This window comes from Macrosteles quadrilineatus, unplaced genomic scaffold (genome assembly GCF_028750875.1).
Source record: "Macrosteles quadrilineatus isolate MER2022 unplaced genomic scaffold, UCM_ALF_1.0 Scaffold_8__2_contigs__length_117827958, whole genome shotgun sequence".
In the NCBI taxonomy this organism is placed as follows: Eukaryota; Metazoa; Arthropoda; class Insecta; order Hemiptera; family Cicadellidae; genus Macrosteles; species Macrosteles quadrilineatus.
Genome location: NW_026542601.1, coordinates 45,071,061 through 45,091,242, shown reverse-complemented (window position 1 = coordinate 45,091,242; position 20,182 = coordinate 45,071,061). Strand labels below are relative to the sequence as shown.

Here is a 20,182-nt window from a genome sequence, read left to right as displayed (position 1 = left end):
AATACGCTCAGTTAATGTAAAAGATCAAAAATATTTAACATTATCTGTAGGCATTCTCTTATGTAAAATTTCAAATGTTTTATTTTATGTGTCACGTGTCTTATATTATTTATAACTAATACTTTACCATAATATGTGTATAAAACTTACAGATATGTGGATTCAAATGCCTTTAAATGAAAAACGGACACATTACAAATGTGGCGATAACTTTGTTACTCTGGACAAAGTACCAACTTGGACTTTACAATCGACGAAATTAGGTCCATCAAATGATGTTCAAAGGAGTGGAGGAAAGGATTACAACGACAGTGGTAAGTTTCTTTGCTGGTGTTTGTTAGTGTCTCTCGTCAACATTTTGGCTTGTTAAAAACTACTATGTAGGGGATACATTATAACCCCGCCGCAGCAAACCTGCAGACTAAGCGAATTTCCATTTGACTCATTGGATTTACACTGAAATGTCTACTTAAAAATATAACATTTATTCCCGATTTAAATAGAATTAGATTAACAAGTACTTAGGTTTGCTGCATCAGGGAGGGTAAAACTGTTTTTTTTTGTAAAATGTTAGTAGTTAGTAAGAAATAAAAGCATTTTCCAAATTTGATCAAAATATCCTATACTCTAATATGAGAAATGTTTTTGCTTGTATGTATGTATGTATGTATGCTTGCTTGCACAAAGATCTCGAAAACGGCTCCGACGATTTTCTTCAAATGTTGTAAATAGTTTATTTCTGGCCTAAAAACGAGTTTACTGCAGTTAGAACTGCCAACAAAAATCTAATTACGTAGAAAAATGAAACTGAAAATCACATTTTTTTTAACATTAGTCTTATGGGTTGCTAGGTAACCATGTTGGCTGAATTAAATAACAAGGAAAAAGTAAACAAAAGACTTGAAGTTGTAGCATGTGTTCATAATAAGCCAACTACCCACAGTACATTAGCAAATTACAAATACAGTACAAAAGGAAAAATATCCCTTGTTAATATTTAGCAAAGATTATACTGAAGATTACTCGATACATTGTAGTCAAGGGTAGCAGCGCGAAGTATGGGATCTGTTGATGACGATTAGATTAAGGTATCTGCAATCCTAAAATGCTATGGGAAGGGAAGGAAACAGGTCCGCGACGTAGGAAGTGGTGAAGGAAGTAGTAAAGGCAATCATAAAATGCTATGGGAATAGAGAGAAACAGGTCCGTGACGTAGAAAGTGGTGAAGGAAGTAGTAAAGGCAATCATAAAATGCTATGGGAATAGAGAGAAACAGGTCCGTGACGTAGAAAGTGATGAAGGAAGTAGTAAAGGCGAGCAGTCCGGAGTGTGGGGATTGTTTATGACGATAAGATTAGGGTATCTGCAATCCTAAAATGCTATGGGAAGGGAGGGAAACAGGTCCGCGACGTAGGAAGTGGTGAAGGAAGTAGTCAAGGCGAGTAGTCCGGAGTGTGGGAACTGTTTATGACGATTAGATTAAGGTATCTGCAATCCTAAAATGCTATGGGAAGGAAGGAAAACAGGTCCGCGACGTAGGAAGTGGTGAAGGAAGCAGTCAAGGCGAGCTTTCCGGAGTGTAAGAACTGTTTATGACGATTAGATTAAGGGTATGGGCAATCCTAAAATACTATGGAAAGGGAGGGAAACAGGTCCGTGACGTAGGAAGTGGTGAAGGAAGTAGTCAAGGCGAGCTGTCCGGAGTGTGGGAACTGTTTATGACGATTAGATAAGGGTATGGGCAATCCTAAAATGCCCTGGGAAGGGAGGGAAACAGGTCCGTGACGTAGGAAGTGGTAAAGGAAGTAGTCAAGACGAGCTGTCCTGAGTGTTGGAACTGTTTATGACGATTAGATTAAGGTATTTGCAATCCAAAAATAACTAATATAATGGTTTTAAATACCTTCAGTCACCAGTTCAAAATAGTCGGCTATTGCGACCTAGGTTTCGGCACGAAGTTGTACCATCATCAGGCGGGCCAGTTTTGAGTGAAGGTGACTGAAGGTATTTAAAACCATTATATTAGTTATTATAACCAGTTCAGGGGCAATCCCACATCTTATGATGTCGAAATTAGAAAATAAAAAAAAATTAATCCAAAAATGCTATGGGAAGGGAGGGAAACAGGTCCGCGACGTAGGAAGTGGTGAAGGAAGTAGTCAAGGCGAGTAGTCCGGAGTGTAGGAACTGTTTATGACGATTAGATTAAGGTATCTGCAATCTTTAAATGCAATGGGAAGGGAGGGAAACAGGTTTGCAACACAGGAAGTGGTGAAGGAAGTAGTAAAGGCGAGTAGTATGGAGCGTGGGAACTGTTTATGACGATTAGATTAAGGTGTCTGCAATTCTGAAATGCTATGGGAATGGAGGGAAACAGGTCAATGACGTAGGAAATGGTGTAGGACGTAGTAAAGGCGAGCCGTGTGGAGTTTGGGAATGGATTTATGTATCTCCAATACTAAGACTGCTTTTAGAGTGAACTAATGATTTTCTCCGAGCAAAGCTCGGTCCCCAGGTACTGTTCATAAACAAGCAAACTACAACAGTTTACTAATTCTCCATAAAAATAACATAGGAATTTTAAATTTACAATTTTTTTTTAATTTTCTCCGTAACCATTAGGCTCATAATAACGCTTCAATATACTAAATTATTTGTTTTTTTTTAGCTCTACAAAATGGTTTGGAAAGAAATTGCTAAATTTTTTGTTTTTGGGGTAAAAAATGGCAAAAACCTATTTTTACCCCATAAAGACCCCCGTAAACCCCCGTTTCCATGGTCCGATCATGCTGGATCGCGAACTCGTTCGAATAAACGTAGGTTTACACGTTTGTAGCAAATTTCATCAAAATCGGATCATTTTTGCTCGAGTTATCGTGCTAACGGACACATATATATATAGGGTGTCCCACGAAGGGGTTTAAACGTTTCATTTTAAATTACACGCCCATTAATGCACTGAACTTTTTGCAACTTAACACAGTTTACAAAGTAGGTTCTATAAATATTCTGGAAAAATTTCAACTCCCTAACCTTAGTAGAAACAAAATGGCGACATATTGAAAAACGTTACTTTAAAAACATTAAAAAAGGTATTTTTGGTTTTATAAAATATTTTTATTGTTCCTTTCCAGGGCAATATGACTTTTAAATAAAAAAAAACTAGAACATAGCCTAATGGAAAACTAAAACTAAATCAAATAACTAATAAATAATAATAATAAATAAATAACTAATAATAAATCATGAAAGTAGTTTTTATAGAAAGCACATTGGTAAATTTGTCAATATGCCACCATTTTTTTTCTACTAAGGTTAGGGAGTTGAAAATTTTCCAGAATATTTTTAGAACCTACTTTGTAAACTGTGTAAAGTTTCAAAAAGTTTGGTGCATGAATGGGCACGTAATATAAAATCAAACGTTTAAACCCCTTCGTGGGACACCCGCGATATATAAATATATATATATATGAATTTGAACGGATGGTGTTTTTGGCCTCTAGGGACCTCAAAACGAAAAAAAAAAAATCGGTCCCGCGTCCAGGTCTTACCATGAGTACTACGGTAATAGCTTATTCCCTATATGGGAAATTCGCTAAAAACATTGATTTAAAAGTTGCCAAACATAGAAAAAAAGTGTGGCAACTTTTAAAAAACCCAACTTTTTTTAAAAGCTCCCACCCCCTTGGAAAAAGGCTAGGCTGGTGCTAATCAGCAAGGGGAAAGGCGACCCGAATATGCCGCCGTCCTACAGACCCCTTTGTATGTTGGACACGGCCGGAAAACTTTTAGAGAAACTGATCCGCTCCGACTGACGTCTGCCGTGGAAGCTGCCGGAGATTTGTCTCCCCGTCAGCATGGCTTCAGAAAGGGACGGTCAACAATCGACGCGATATCCGAAGTACACAGAGCAGTCGAGCATGCCGAGGGCTTCAATAATTTCTCTCGCCGGATCGTGCTTTTTATGCTAGGAATGCTTTTAACTCGGCGGGATGGGTCGATATGATGAACGCGTTAGGGAACAGCTTCCACATACCATCATATCTGTTGAGGCTGATTGAGGACTACCTGCTCTGTAGAACCCTTCATTACAAAACAAAAGATGGTTCGCGGATGATGGATGTAACTTCCGGTGCCGCGCAAGGTTCAATACTCGGCCCAGATTTGTGGAACGCTGCCTACGACAGCCTTCTGAGATCTGAGATGCAGAGGAGACCGTTTTAGTTGGGTACGCCGATGACGTTGTAGCCCTCATTGCTGCACGCAACGTTGAGCTAGCCCAATTGAAACTGAACCAAGTCATGCGCGTTGTAAACGTCTGGATGGCTGATCATGGTCTAAAACTCGCTCAGAGCAAGACAGAGATCGTCATCCTTACAAAGTAACAGATTGAAACCATTGTTCCGCTACAAGTGGGGAACGTAGTTGTCCAAACCACGCAAACCGCCTAGTACCTCGGACAACAAGTTGAGCTGGAGGGACCAACCGATCTTCCGTACGGCGGACAAGGCTGCTAGGAGTGTCGCTGCTCTTAGTAAGCTTACAGGCAAGGCAAGGCAAGGCAAGGCTACATCGGAAAAGACGCTGCAAGAATGGAAGAGCGCTCCCGCACTTTTCAGATGTGGCATGAAAGCTAGGAAAGGGAGACTCGAGGACGTTAGACTGCCAGACTCATTAGACAGGTCCAACCGTGGGTGGAACGGCGGCACGGTGAGGTTGACTTTTATCTCACGCAGTTCTTGTCAGGTCACGGCTGTTTTCAGTCGTACCTGCACTTGATGACCAAAACGAACTCACCTAGCTGTATTTATTGCCCATGCATTCCCAACGACGCAGAAAAAGCGGAACACTTTTTTACGCTGTCCACGATGGGATATGCTCCGCCAGGAGGCCACTCAACATCTTGGGGTGCTGTTGATTGAATCGATTTGTGAGACCTTGCTGGAGGGTGAGGACAACTGGGACTGCTGGTCGCACTTTGTACGGAATGTCATTAAGTAAAAAGAACGATCTAGATCGGATCACAGTCTAGATTTTGTAAGAAATTAAGGGGCTAGATAGACACGGTGTAAGCCCTTCGGGCGTAGGCAAACTCATCCTAAATCTGATGAAGTGCGACAAGTGTTTCCGAAGAGTAGAGGAGGTTTTTAGTGGGTAGTCTCTGGTCCTTAAACCCGTTGGAGTCCCACAATACAAGCTACAAGCAAAAAAAAATATATATTATGAACAAAAACGCCTAATTTTTAGAAAACAAGTGTTTAATTGAAACACATACACATAAGCCTCCACGGTAACAAGTAGCAAAGTGCCTGAACAGTTTTTTATTTTTTTTTATTCCTCCAGCCCGGAATTGTTTCTACATTACTCCAGTCTAGATCTAGAGGGGGTCGTGGCATTATCTTATATATAAAAGAGGAAGTTTGTATATATATTTGAACGTTATGGACTCCGAAACCGCTCGACAGATTGTAATGAAACTTTCAGGCATTATTAAGCATTATTCAAGGATGGTTTGTGTGAAGTTTGGTGCAGATCTATCAAAATCGTTCCGCCCCAGTGGCTCTGGAGTTTCCCATGTTAACCTTATGAGTACTCATATTTAAATGGAATTAAAGAACCTTAACAGCTGTTTCAACTAAACAATTTGATTCTGTGATGATCAATAGCATTAAAAGGTTACAAAATGTATCAACAGGGTGCAGCAATATTAGTTTTCAAAATTTAAACTCGAGAACGAGTGCACTGAATTGAATGATTCATTTTTTGTTGTGTTCCTTAGTGAGAGGGGAAGTTTCTTTTGTAAGGAAATTTATAATCTATCCAACCGTTATTGAGTAATTCAATTTTTAAAATAATAAAAAATGGCCTACTTACATTAGCATTAGACAAAAATATTTTCATAAACCGTGGGATACAATAACATGTGTCAATTTCCAACTAAAACCTGAAGGCGAGTGAGCGCAGCGAACGAGCTCCAACCAAAAGGTGAGTGAGCGTAGCGAACGAACTTCAACCAGGACAAGATTAAGCGATGCAAACGAGCTCATCTTGAAAATGAACGAGCATTTAACATAAAACCACATTAAAACAGAACGACATCTGTTGGGCCAGCTAGTCACTTATAAAATCCATTGGTGATTGGCGGCATTTGAACCCGGGACTAGAACTAACTCTCCCCAAACAGCCAGAACAGTAATTTAATTAGAAGATTAGTAATTTAGATTCCTTTTTTCTCAGTCCTTAAGTTCATCGCCAGTTTAGGAACATAAATGGAGTAAAGTGTTTGGACATAGGAAATGTGCAAAAGTGGTGTAGGGAGTTTTAAACATCTGCACGACTCTTTTCACCGGTGTAGTCTGACTACTGTCACTCATCAGTTTGGGGATTGCGGTGTGGCTGAGCGAGAGGGATTATAAAAATAATAGGGGATGTCCCTACAAGACTATCAAGAACTGTGGTCAGCCCTATAAGTCTGAAACATGCGGGTCAGCAAGCACAGTCTTCTCAAATTCAATCACTAACTCAGGATATTGATGAACATCCGCTGCTGAGCCCTTTGTGCAAATGTTAATAGTCTTCTGCAAACTCCCTAAGCTACTTATTCCTATTCTCTACGTTAAAACACTTTTCTGCATACACATCCTGTCAACTGGCAACAGTATTCTTGGCCCAGTTCTTGCATTTGGTCTAACTTGTTTAGCTGTGACAGGAGAGATGACCTTAATTTACATACAATCTTTGTAGAATGTCAAAATTAGAATCTGTAGGGTAATTACAAAATCTTGTTTGAAAAATACTGTTGTTTAACGTGAGAACTGTTTGTAGGTTTTGGACCTTTCTCAGCCAACCCTTCACTACCAGACAAAGTGTCAATGTGGGAGGGAGACATCACAAAGCTGGAGATAGACGCAATTGTCAATGCAGCAAATGAAAGCCTGCTCGGAGGAGGGGGAGGTGAGTCAAATAATTTGTTTTTTCGAATAACTTTTGATAAGGTATTTTTTGCAGTGCAATTAACCCTCCCAGTGTTACTTGACGAAAATTCGGCAAGCACCACACTTTGTATAGTGTTACTTGCCGATTTTTCGACAAGCAGACATCGTTTACGGCGAAGGCTCTATAACTGACTGAATCGGATTGAACTGGATCGAGTTAGGTATCGTTCTTTCCGTTACATTCTAAGCTGTCTCCAGATGTCTGTCTCTAAGCGCTATTCATTTTAGTTCTGAAAATATTGTAGCAGACAGCTGACGTGCGTGTATTTGTAAACAGCTAGGTTCCCCCGGACCGATGACTGATGTGTTTTATTACGTTTATCATTGTTTTAGTGTTAAAAATCAAAAGTAGTGATATACGTGGTGCATTATAAGAAGATTTAAGTGGTTTTGAAGTGCTGGTTGATGATCCTGAAGAAGTAGGTAGTGATATTGATGTAAATTATCAGCCAGATTCCTAGCTATGGTTAGGCTATGCATTCTTAGCTAAACGCTATGTACTGAAATCAGTTTTTTGCCCATAACTTATTTATTTGCAAATATACTTCCTTATATTATTATATATTTGTAATCCTCATAAAATTTAGAACAAAGTGGCTATTTTCAAATATTTATAGGCCTATAATTTATACAATTTCATTAGGCGCGAACTTATTTTTTTTTTGAAAATTTTTGAAATTATATTTTTTTTACCTAAAAAATTTTTTTTTTGAAAAAATGTTCCTTATGTTTTATATATAATATTGAAGCCCATGATTTTCCAAACAAAATGGTATATAGAACATTAGAATTAACATTGTTTTAAGCTTCTCAGATCCGTTTTAATAAAACCTTGCAAATGCGCCAAAAATAGGTGGACATTAAGGCCTAAACTATGGACACTTGGAGGGTTAACTGTCGTTTTAATGTAGGTATATTTTGAAAAGTGACTATCATATTATGCGACAAAACTAGATTACAATATTAGGCTAGTAATTAGCCTTTCATGACTGAGTTAAGCGATTAATCCTTAAAATTATGGGTGGGCCAATTGTCGATACTATGTGATATAGGATCCAATCCAATACCGATTTTAGAACCTGTGATTGTGGAAAAATCTTAATGTGTTGTGATGGCGGCCAAATTGGAAATTTTCAATTCAGGATATTGTTCAGACAACTCCTGCACTTATTTTAGCATAAATCAGGTCAGGGCAGTCCTAGGGTTAGTTGCTAAAAAAAAGTAAACAAAGAAAAATAAACACAATGACAGATAGTTTGTTTTGAAGCAGCTGTTTAGTTAAAATAATATTCATTTGTACAAAAAACTTGTCACCTGTAGAAGGAATTTAAAAAAGTAAACACTCAAGAAAGCTAGTGACGTAATTTTGCAATGTTTATTATCCATACCGTTATCCGATCTAATATCTGTGATAATTACCCACCATCATTGAATCTATGTACATTCTAATTTCCCATGTTCATTTATTCAAACTATAAGATATTTAGTTGAAATAAAAGTGATTTTGCCTACATCAGCACACCCAAACGTAACCACACATGAACACACGCCAAACAACGTTTTAGATGTTACAAAATGATAGGCCTAGTAATCTACTTGCAGTATCTTAGGTCAATGATAACATTGTGTTTAATCTATGTCATCCATCTGTTTATCTCTGGATAAAAACCCTCAGAGGTTGTGGTAGTAATTAAAAATCGTTATTCCTGGTCATCCTTGATCTTCTTGTTTGATAACATCAATATTTTCAGGCCTAATCTAAACAAAGTTTAAGCAGTCAAGCATGTATTACAAACAAAAAGCTGCCAAGATGAATTAAGACATGTTATGTTATTTTCCTACTCTACAAAAAAAATCTAGAAGAAAAATAATTTGCATGGGCTTTTCTTTGAAGACTTGTAGGTAGAGCCTCGATTAATATACAATATACATAAATGGTCTTACTTATCTCTACTAATCTTACTTATTTCCTTTAATCAATGACAAAATCATAGACTAAATAAAATGACCTCATAGTTATATCGAATATTTTTACATTTATCCAGCTGTTAGTTCAAACAAATCATATTGCACTAAAACAAACCCAAGATTTTAAAGACTGCTCTAAAAATATATCAGAACATCTAGTATTTTATTATGTATATTTATTTAAATAATCTATCCTCCTCTTGCCGAATAAATGAACATATCAATGATTATAGATTATACTGATTATAGCATTACATGTAGTATAAATAAGTCAAGCCTACGATGTCATTTCATTTTATACAAATGCTGAATTTGTGTCACAAACGCTGAATGTTTACAGCTGTTACGTTAAGAAAATGTATTATACCAAAAGCTAGTCTAAAATGTTAGCGTTGGCTGCTAGACAAAAAAAAAATTAAAACTTAATTACTAAAAAACTGAAATCCTAAACTAAAATTATGGCTTCGACATTCCCTAGTTCTCAAAATTATCTTTCTTTCAACACAAAAATAATGAAAATCTGTCAAGTGGTTGTTTCAGAATTGTGAAATAAAAAAACCCTGTTACGTTTTAATAAATTATATGATAACTAGTGGCCTGTAGGGGCCATAGCTCCTAATTTGGACTACAATAAAAAACAAATATATATAAAAAGACAAATATTCGACATATGTTTTTAAAATTATCAATTTTATGTTACTTAAAATTAACAGTGTTTCTTGTTTTATATCTTGGTTTTCCTTTCGTTGGAGTCGTATATTAGTTGCTTCTGATGTGTCAATGAAATACAATTGTAAAATAATGATTAAATCAATAACACAACATATTATTTTTTAACAAATGGAAACGTGCACACGGTTTGGCCTGAGCCCGGAGAACGACGAATCAGAGCTGAAATCATACAGCCAAACATTGCACATCTTTTTTAGTTTAAAAGTGAAGATTTGTTTTGTAATCTTACGAATTCTGTTATAGTTTCCATTTTGAGAACCAAATGTAAAGGTTAAAATTATTATTAATTATTATGAAGGCAGCTCCCCATTTCGCTGTAGTAAGTCAGAAATATATCTATGAATTTGTCCCTGCATTTTAAGACAGTAAGGCCCATTTCCCGGAATCTCTTTTTGTGTAGCGCAAAGCGACGCAAAAGCCATTGTACTGATGTATCGCCTTATTATGTTTTTTATGAAGTTCGAATCATGTAAAAACAGTTCTTTTAGTTTGTCACTTACTTGTGATTGTGGCATGTCCATTGTGGCAACATGCGTTGAAATGTCCATTTGTGGCCTCCTCTGCGAAGTGAAATGCGCCACAGTGCATGCAAGTGCTTTAAGAGGACCTAGATTGTGAGAAACAACACTCAACTCATTTTCCAGCGTTCTTCTAAAGACAGGTTGTAAAACAGCTTCTGGATTTCTTTCACAGTTAGGCCCTACATGATGTTCTCTTTTGCATTTTGAAGTCTGTTGAATTCCTGGACACTCTTCCACGTCTTGCAGGTCTTCCCCTACCCTGTCTAGTTACTTCACTCATTATAAAAACGGAAAATAAAAAAATTAAACACAATTCATTTTGAAACATTATTTACCAACATTGACTTTCGGAATAAATGTAAACATTGCAAATAAATAAGTAACAGCTGATAGAATGCAGACGTTTTTCAGTTCCCATGCATTTCTTATGGTGGATATTTTACGTTTTATCTCGTTTTATGGGAATTCTGCTATTTTTCCCGAGTCCCTGGGGTCAAGGCCTTTAATTTAAGACCCCTCCCACTTTTCTGCGACTTACGAGACGTCCACAATTTTCTGGTAAAAATTTGGTCTTACAGAATTATAGATAATAAAAAATTGTACTGTTAACAATTCAACAAACCCTCCTATTTTATCATAAACCGCTATATTTCATTCATTGTGCAACTTAGCTCTTAAGTTTCCTGATCCTTATCAACCAAATATGACTGTTAATTTTATTTTCAATGTTGCTGCTGTACTCTGTATTGGAGTGTGTTTACAATGTTGTTGTGTTGTAGTGGACGGTGCCATTCACCGAGCTGCTGGGCCGGAACTGAAGGCCGAGTGTAAGACTCTACACGGGTGTCCCACGGGCCAGGCCAAGATCACGGGTGGCTACAGGCTGCCTGCCAGATGTGAGTGGACACTGTCAAACAATCGAAATCACTTGCTTACGGCCAACTGGTCTGAATTGTACCAAAGAGGTGTATATGCTGTTTCTCCATTGTAGGCACTGAGTAAGACAAATTCTGGATCCAGTTGTCAGTTTTTGTTATTACCAATGAAGATAGAGACACGTCTAGGAGACAAATTTTAACCTAAACATGAATGAACGATAAGTGTAGAAAGGAGTAAGATGTCTTTTGAAGCTTTTTTATACTTACTGACTAAACTTCCTTAAGCCACAACCTCTTTATCTGCTCTGTGGGTGGCAGTGGATGATTATGGAGTTTTCTGTAATTGTTTTTCAGCTGATCATACAATATACCTCCATCTTTTACATATACTGTGTTATCATAGACTAACCAACCACAAGTAGACTTCTCATCTCATTGTAAATTGTGAAGCTCTTTTTTTTATCTATTTCCTGTACTGGCAGGACATTTTTTACTGTATGTACGTAGGTCACTTTAGAGCTGCATAACTTGTGTTCTACCATACAAAAGTTTATAGTATTATATATTTTCTTTTCTAGGATATTACAAAGAACAAATTTAACACTGACAGTTCCCAAAAAAGTTTGTTGAACTGTTTACTTCTAAGAACAAAAACAAAGAAAATGGGCATGTAACATTTTAACAAAGTAGAGGCTTGTGAAAACTACAAAAAATTGTTTAAATCAGAAATCCAAGATAGGCCTATACTCCTACCAAACCTTTAGAAAATGTTTCTTCAGGGCCGGATTTCCCAATAGGCCCGGTGGCCCGGGCCTATGGGCGCAAGCTCCCAGAGGGCGCACGGTTGAGAGGACAAATATTTTTTAATATCTAAAAATAAAATAAATAGCCATAGCTTAACATATTTTGCGAGTTGATAAAAAAGAACTCTTGCCAATAAAGCATTATAATTTAGAAATTCATTTGAAGAAATAACTGTTAGAAAATTTAAACTATTTTTCCACATTACGCATCAAATTCGTTACAACATTGGTAACGAACATTGGTTATACGGGAGTAGGCTGTAGGGATGTTGTCGAGCGCCCGAGCGGTACGCATCGTATTGCCACTGTAATCTTTGCATTGCCACTATGCCGGCTCCGCGCTACTGATCGGAGTAATTAGGGGCGCATGCGTGTTGGACACCGTTACCACCCTCACCTCACAAAAAGAAAATTTATATTAACTAATAATTTAATCAGTTTACCTGCAGGGTCAAGCTAAAATATACAATAAGTTTTGTTAAATATTAAAAATACAATAAGTTTATCTTTAAAATTCAATAACAAAAAAATATTTATCTGAGTTTGCAACAGGTTTTAGAAAAATCAAATCCCCTCAAAAGTAACATTAATGGTGTCATTTTCTCCTCAGCTCAGACCTGAGTCTAATTATGGTCGGAGGGACTATTGCTTTGTTTTGCTTTGCAAATATAATCTGGATGCAGTATATAATATATATAATAAACCATAGATTAAAACCATAGATTAACCATAAACTCAAGTCGACTTTTTATCACATTGTTAATTCTAAATATTGTTTTTTATGTCTAGTTCATATATTTTGGTGACACTGGAAGTTATTTTTGACATAATTTTGTTTCTAGGTATTATTTAGGGATAGTTCTATGTTGTGTGTTTTAATTTCTTGTAGGTAATATAACCAGGGGACGACCTATTGTTTATAATTACATCGTTTTATTTTGGACAAACTAGGTTTAAATCATTTAAAGAATTGTTTTCAGCTAATACCTAAGGATGGCAAATCTACTCAAGAAGTAGGCCTATATTTAATCTATGGTATCACGTACTGTTATGGAGTTCATGTTTTGGGGCCTGAAATCGCAAAATCGGAATCAATGGATATGTGTTTTTGCAGGAATGCTCTGTGGGTTGGATTGTTTTGTTTTAGTCCCACAAGCGTGAGCATTTGCCAAAAGCATAAAATTGACAAAAGTGTTTAAGACGGCATTTTGTTACGGCTAACCAAGATAATTCTTCAAAAAATTTGCAATGATAAAATTCCGACGAGGAGTGGTGTTCAAGCAATTAACATATGCCTATAGGCATCATATAGTTTTTAATAAAGGTTTGTAGGAAAGAAACTGTGACCAGACTAGGGGGCGGAAAAATTATTTGGGCCTAGGGGCGCCAAAATGCTAAATCCGGCCCTGTGTTTCTTTACATGATAATGTCATATTATTGTATGTAAAAAATGTAAGAAATAATTTGATGTCACACCGCGCTAAATTGATGCCCAAACGACTAGTGACTAGTCAGTTGCCAGTGGAGGAACTTAGTTTTAGCGACTAGTCAAAAGTCGTTTGCCAAATGTAGGGTTATTAACAGTTTGATATAATAAATACCTGTTGAATATATTTATAATTTTTCAGAAGCTGGCCTTATTTTTTAGTGCTTTAAAATATTATTCGTCTCTCCAAGTGAGTGTGTATCTGGATTCCTCACTGTTAAACCAGGCGTCTCTTCTTCTACTCTCCTCCTGTTTTCAATATTTCTTCTTTGAACTCGAGAGATTTTCTGTTCTTCTAACAAAACTGATTAATTAACTGTTTAAATTGGTCTATAACCTACTGAGTCCTGAATATTACAAACATCAATATACTACAAAAAAGCCGCTGAGTTTATTTTTAAAAACAGCTGTTTTTTGTTTTAAAATTTGTTCTCTAAACATTTACCTTTGAGAACGCCTTGCACCTTAAGGGTAGGGACGTTTGAATTCTAAAGCCTTATTGCAAAATAAAATTTGAGACGGATTTATTGACACCTCAAACGTTGAAATTGATCCATAAATAAGGGAGGAGTAGCGTTCACAAAAAACGGCTTCGCATTTTGTAGATAGATATAGATTCTTTATTTTTTTGTAGATGTGATTCATACTGTTGGACCAAGAGGAGAGAAACCAGATCTGTTGGAGCAATGTTATCAAAACTCTCTAGATATCGTCCGCAAAGAGGGCCTCAGATCCGTGGTAAGTTGTAAGGAGGGTTTGAACTAAATAAACAGTACCAGCAAAGTGACACAGATTTTATCCCATTGGTTTGTCAAAAACTCTTATAATGGGTAAACAGTGATATTATACGGGGAAAGTAACAAAAATTGCAATAACTTTTAAACCGTAATTTTATAAGCTTATGGTGGGGGGGGGGGGGGGGGTGTACCGTTTTGTTTAGAGTAAAAAAGACCATAACATAGGAAGTTTTAATTTAAATTGTTCCAGCTGCTTTTGTAAAAATGTTACTTTTTATGGATTTGTATAGAAAAATTCCTGTTAAAAATAAAGTTTTAAAATAACATTTTAAAATTTTCTAGAGGTAACATAGATTATCCACATACCAAATTTCATCAAAACCGGACCGCAGGTTTAGTCTGTAGCCTCTGTACACATCCACACACACAAATCATAAAAATAAACAAACACACTTAAAAAACAACTTTTTTGGGTACAGGGGGAAATATATTCTAGTTTGTACTTAAATCACGAATACTTGAACAGAACTGGTATGGATCATAAACATTATGTGAGTCGGTGGCTCAGTTGGTAGTGTCGCGGACTTCGGGCCCAAGGCAGCGATGTCGTGGGTTTAGATCCTGGTCACTGCCACTAAAATTTATCAGTGCAGTTCACCTTTGTTTTGTACCGGCTCACTCCTTGCTTTGCTGTAAACGATCCACGCACGGGCGCTTAGAAAAAAAAAAAAAAAAAATGTTACTGGCCCTAAAGTAAACATTATTTAACATTGCTTAAATGGAGTTTATGATCCACACTGGTTCTGTTCAAGTATTCGTGGCTTAAATGGTTTCCTGTTTTTCATAGTAGGTTCAAGAAGTAGGAAGACATTTTAATAAAATACAAGTTTTCTTAAGTAGCAAAAAAATGTAATGTATATAATTCAATGTACTCAATGTATTAATGTGCTCTTGCCAATTCAAAATTCATAACAAAAGATTAATTTCTTTATGTTATACAGGTTGTCACAACAATCTGGAACTGGCTATACATAACCATATTTTACATACAAAAATAAATCGAAAATGTTCAGTAAATTTGTTTGATTTTTAGTTGTAAAACGGGGCAAAACTGACTAGCTTAAGGGTGTTTGGTGGAAAATTTGATCACAGATTTTTTGTTATTTTTCAATTATACTAAAAATTAGAGATACATATATATAAGAAATATTTTTTTGAATATTAAGGGAGATATGGAGTCTTATTCTACCCCATTTTACAACTAAAAATCGTAATATTTCAGCTATTTCTTTTCGATCTTTTTGAACTTGGCACCATTGGATAGGAAATTAAAATTGAAAAATAAAAGTGTTCTTGACATTTTTTCATAAATTCAGCCATTTTTTAGTAATTAAAGTTTAAAAATTTAAAGTGGCCGCCATGTGAAAATAAACGTTGGAAACAATAATTTTTTTTTTTGTGGATTTAGAAATTTATCCTATAGAGCTCCATACCAAATTTTAAAGCTTGATACATTAATCCATTACGGAAATAGAAATGTTTAAGTGAACAAACAAAATGGTGGATAGCGGCTAAACGAAGTTGAAATCCAAAAAATGTTACTAAGCATTTTTGATTTATTTTTGTATGTTAAATATGGTTATGTATAGCAGAGGATTTTTGTGACGCCCTGTGTTTAAACTTGACAAGCACCAATGAAACCTAAAAACCATTGGTACACATTTTGGAACTGTTTCCACTTTCAAATTACAAATTACTGCTTACTGCTTACTGCCATGGCCACTTGTACCCAAGCAGGTACATAGCCTTCCCAACACGATGTCGCCAGTTCTCTCGGTCCTCCGAATCTTCCTCTACTAGTCTCATCTTTTCCATATCCTTCCGGACTTGATCCCACCACCTAGCTTTTGGTCTTCCTACAGGTCTCCTTCCCTTCGGATCTCCTTCTTCAACAAGCTCTCCTCAATTCTCCTCAAGATATTCCATCATTTTGAACTTGACACCATTGGATACGGATTTACAAATTACAGTACATCAAATTAATATCTGAATCACTTATTTGAGGACTAATTTATCTTTAGTTTTGTAACTTAAGATTATTTGTTAACTCTAAACATTACATTTATGTTATTCTGTTCAAGTCCATTCTATTTCTAACTGTTTATGATTTACATTTGCAGGCATTTCCCTGTATCTCAACAGGAATCTATGGTGAGTAACTAAATTAATACATAATTTTAATAATTATTTCAGTTGAATGGCTGGATGTATGCTAAGTTGGCAATGGGGCATTTCTATAGACAATGTTTATATTGTGAGGATTTTCTAAAAGCTGTTTGGATTCTTATCAATATTCAATCAACAAAATTGGCAAATTACTAGTAGCCAACTGATTTTACTTCATTAACTGGTCATCGGAATTCAGTTGTTTAAAGTAAAATGATCAATAATCATACAAAAAAGAATAATTTATCTATTATGCTGCACGTAGATAATCACTTGCATTTCCTGCATTATTTTTAGCGAATTTCCCATATAGGGAATAAGCTAAACCCTAGGTCTCATGGTAAGACCTGTACCCAGGACTGATTTACTTTTTCATTTTGATGTCCCCAGAGGCCAAAAACACCATCCGTTTAAGTTCAAAACTCATATGGTTACAGAGAAAATTCAAAAAATTGTAAATTAAAAACTCCTATGTTATTCTTATGGAGAATAAGTAAACTGTTGTAGTTTGCTTGTTTATGGATATAGTTTAGTCAGACTTGGCAAATTTATTTATTTTATACTAAATCAAATCAGGCAAATGAAAATTCCGTTAGTCTGCAGGTTTGCTGCGGCGGGAGTAGCCTATTATTAATTTGCAAATCCAACTCATTGCAGGAAGAGTAGCACTGTCTGGCTGACGGAACGTACGTTAAAAATGCTACTGTGTTTCCCAATCAGCTGGCCTGTCATTTTGTTACTGTGTTGTTGGTTTTGTCCGTCTCCATTGCTTCAATGTGTTAATGTCTATATTGGAGCACTAAGAATAGTCTTTTGATTTCAATTATGATTGTAATTATACTCCATTCACATGAATTTAGGCGGTTTGATTTTGTTTAGGGGAAGCGATGTCATTCCCTCCATCTAATTTTATAACTTTGAAACAACAGCGGACAGCTGATCAGCTGATATTATATACATTAAGCTAAAAAAGTGGTGGGAAACCTTCCTCTTAAACCTCCTAAATTTGTGAACGGACTTTAAGTTTTATTGCTTGTTTTATCCCAAAAATGTTTTCCTGATTTACAGTATGTGGTGTTTTTTTTTTTTAATAATTATGTTAAAGTTTAAAAAGAATTTACTTACTTGCATACCTTCTTAAGTACTTCAAATGGCTAACCATTTCTTTTTTCTTTGGAAATAATATCCAAATATTTACAATCTACAATTACAAAATAGAGAAAGAACTTAGCTTCAATATAGATATGGATTTATGTAAAAAAATTGGCCAAAACTTGTGTTTTTAACATTGGAATATCACGGGAAATAGTTTTCCCGGACCCCTCTTTCACAAGGGCAGTATTCCATATCCCCTGAACACGGGAAAAGTCCACAAAAGAAAATTCAAGAATCCATACTTCAAACAAATAACCTCCAACTCCATGGTTAGTGGAAAAAATTGAATGCCTTAGATATGGTCAGGAATTTTTTCTTAATATAAAATTTTTCTACAGGATATCCCCAAGAAAATGCAGCAAAAATTGCGCTCACCACTGTCAGGAATTTCTTGGATAAAAATGCTGACTCTGTGAGTAGATAATTTTTGTTTTGCTATTGTAAACGAACAGTTGTTTCATATTTTTGGTCTATTACAATTTTGTTGGCGTAAAGTAATCTCACTATGACCATCGACTTTTGGATACTGAAGTAGATGTCCCATCTATATGGATCAGAGCTGTCACAAATTTTTTATTGAAAAAGAACAAAGATCTTTGAAACAGCAATAGATTGCTCTAGTTTATAGTTCTATTGGTAGTCTATGACTATCAATATTGCTGGTTCTTGTGATTTTCAAAGTGAACAAATTACAATTTAGGTGAAAACAATGCAATTAGGTACTTCAACAATGATAATAGCTATCAATTATTACTTTTGATACATTGTATTACTTTTTACAATTTAAATTTACAAGCAGGAGTATTTTATGGCATGTCCTCGACTCCTGCTGTTCAAAACAATGTTAGTAAGGAAATTGGCAACAATCATTTTCCTTCATTATGACAAAACGGGTTTCTCAGCATCTAGCCAAAACTTTTAACTAAGATTTCAAAATAAATAGGTAGTTTTAAATTCAACTTACACAGCATGTCATTTTTTCAGATCGATCGGGTCATATTTTGTCTGTTCCTAGAGGAAGACATTGACATCTACAAAGGGTGCATGCCAATTGCATTCCCTTTGGCTAAAGTCTAAATTTGTTGTTAATTCATTTCCATTAGGTTAAGTATGAGGTTGTGATTTTTGTCATGTATTGATAATTAAACTTTTCTTTTTACTCAACTTCGTTTTATTCATAACGTCCCCCAGTTAATGTCAGAAAATTAAAAAAATTCATACTTTTTTAACAATTAACCTCTAACTTGGCCCATGTTAGGGATACACATCTACTTCTTCTATGGTATTCTAATACCAAACATTTTAATGATGTTGAATGGTAATTTCTAATTTATCCAATAACCCTCTCACCTGACAGGTTAAATCACACTGTGTTCATAATCTTGTATTGCTGGCTATTGGAAAATCCAGGAAAGAAGTTGCTCCTTGAACCGTAGGTAATATAACTGCAAGAGCCAACAATTGTTTATCAGACTATTCTAATTTAAAATTTTTTTGCAATGAACAACCTAACATAATTCCATTTTTATTCACCCTTATTCTTGGGCTTTTGCAAGAATTTCCTTAAAAGCTTGTCCTCCATTTCTTTAATCAAGTATTAATTTTCACACAATAGATTTTCTGTAAAATTCAATCTTTTTTTTAAGTTTGCATACAACTACAATAATATAAAAGAAATTTGGCAAGAAGTTGGTCAGTATTAAGAATTGATGAAGGATCCTTACTTGTGGGGTGACAAATAAAGTAAATGAAGCAGGTGTTGTAATTTTAAATTTTATTTATGGCCCTGTGAAGGATTGACGATGGAGCACTTTATTTCCAAACCTGTAGGCCTACAGATGATTTCCAACCAGCAGACAAGTCTCAATCTATATTATTAATAACTTACATAAAACTTTGTAAACAATAAGGCTTTTTTGTTCTAAGATTTAATTCCACATATTATAATACGGTATACCAAAATGTTCGTCTAGGTGTGTAGATTTGCAAACTGACCATACATTTGTGAAAAAGTCCCTTGGGTTCTGCCCCAGTGGCTTTTAAAGATCCCAGGTTATCCATATGAGGAACATATTTGTTTACACTATGATCAGCTGGATAATTTAATTGCTGTTAATATTTTAGTTAGAAACATGTGCTACAAACATTTACTGACTTGGTTGAAATTAAATATTTTTACTATTTGAATTTGGGTTGGCGTAAATATTACAATGGAAAAAGCAAGAAAACCTAGACATTTTAAAAAAGAAACCTGAATAATTGACTGCAATACACTACAATGATACACTGTGCTGCATTTCTTAAACAATCATTGAAAGAGCCGATTTGCAAACTATAGAAATATAAGAAAGTCATAGAACACCACCAAGTAGAAGAAATAGAAATAATGTTTTTTTTTTAGAATTGATAATCATGACCAAATAAAATGTGGCTATGAGTGGGAAACATTTGTAGAAAACACTAAAAAAACAGCTTTTAAAAAATTATAAGATATTTGCAAGAAATGTTGTTTATATCAAACATCAAACTATTATGTACATCGTGAGTATTTACATAATCTTGAGTCAATTCCTTTAAATTTTTCGGAAATTATGACTGTTATTCGTTTAAAAATAACACCTGTAATGCTGTAATACTTCGCAATTGCTTGAATTTGAGCAACAGGTACTCTAGTCTGAATA

The 20,182-nt window shown here is 35.4% G+C and overlaps 1 protein-coding gene across 2 annotated transcripts in view; it reads left to right on the top strand.

Moving 5' to 3' along the window:
* Positions 1–18,665, top strand: part of LOC128999974 (macro domain-containing protein CT2219-like) — a 35,329-nt gene extending 16,664 nt beyond the window's left edge. For both annotated transcript variants that reach the window (XM_054426796.1, XM_054426795.1), the window contains exons 3-9: positions 153–314; positions 6,826–6,954; positions 10,996–11,112; positions 14,018–14,121; positions 16,301–16,331; positions 17,840–17,913; positions 18,486–18,665. In XM_054426796.1, coding sequence (XP_054282771.1) covers positions 153–314; positions 6,826–6,954; positions 10,996–11,112; positions 14,018–14,121; positions 16,301–16,331; positions 17,840–17,913; positions 18,486–18,578 — 710 coding nt within the window. In that variant the 3' untranslated portion in view covers positions 18,579–18,665. The remainder of the gene's footprint in view (positions 1–152; positions 315–6,825; positions 6,955–10,995; positions 11,113–14,017; positions 14,122–16,300; positions 16,332–17,839; positions 17,914–18,485) is intronic.
* Positions 18,666–20,182: the final 1,517 nt, after the last annotated feature.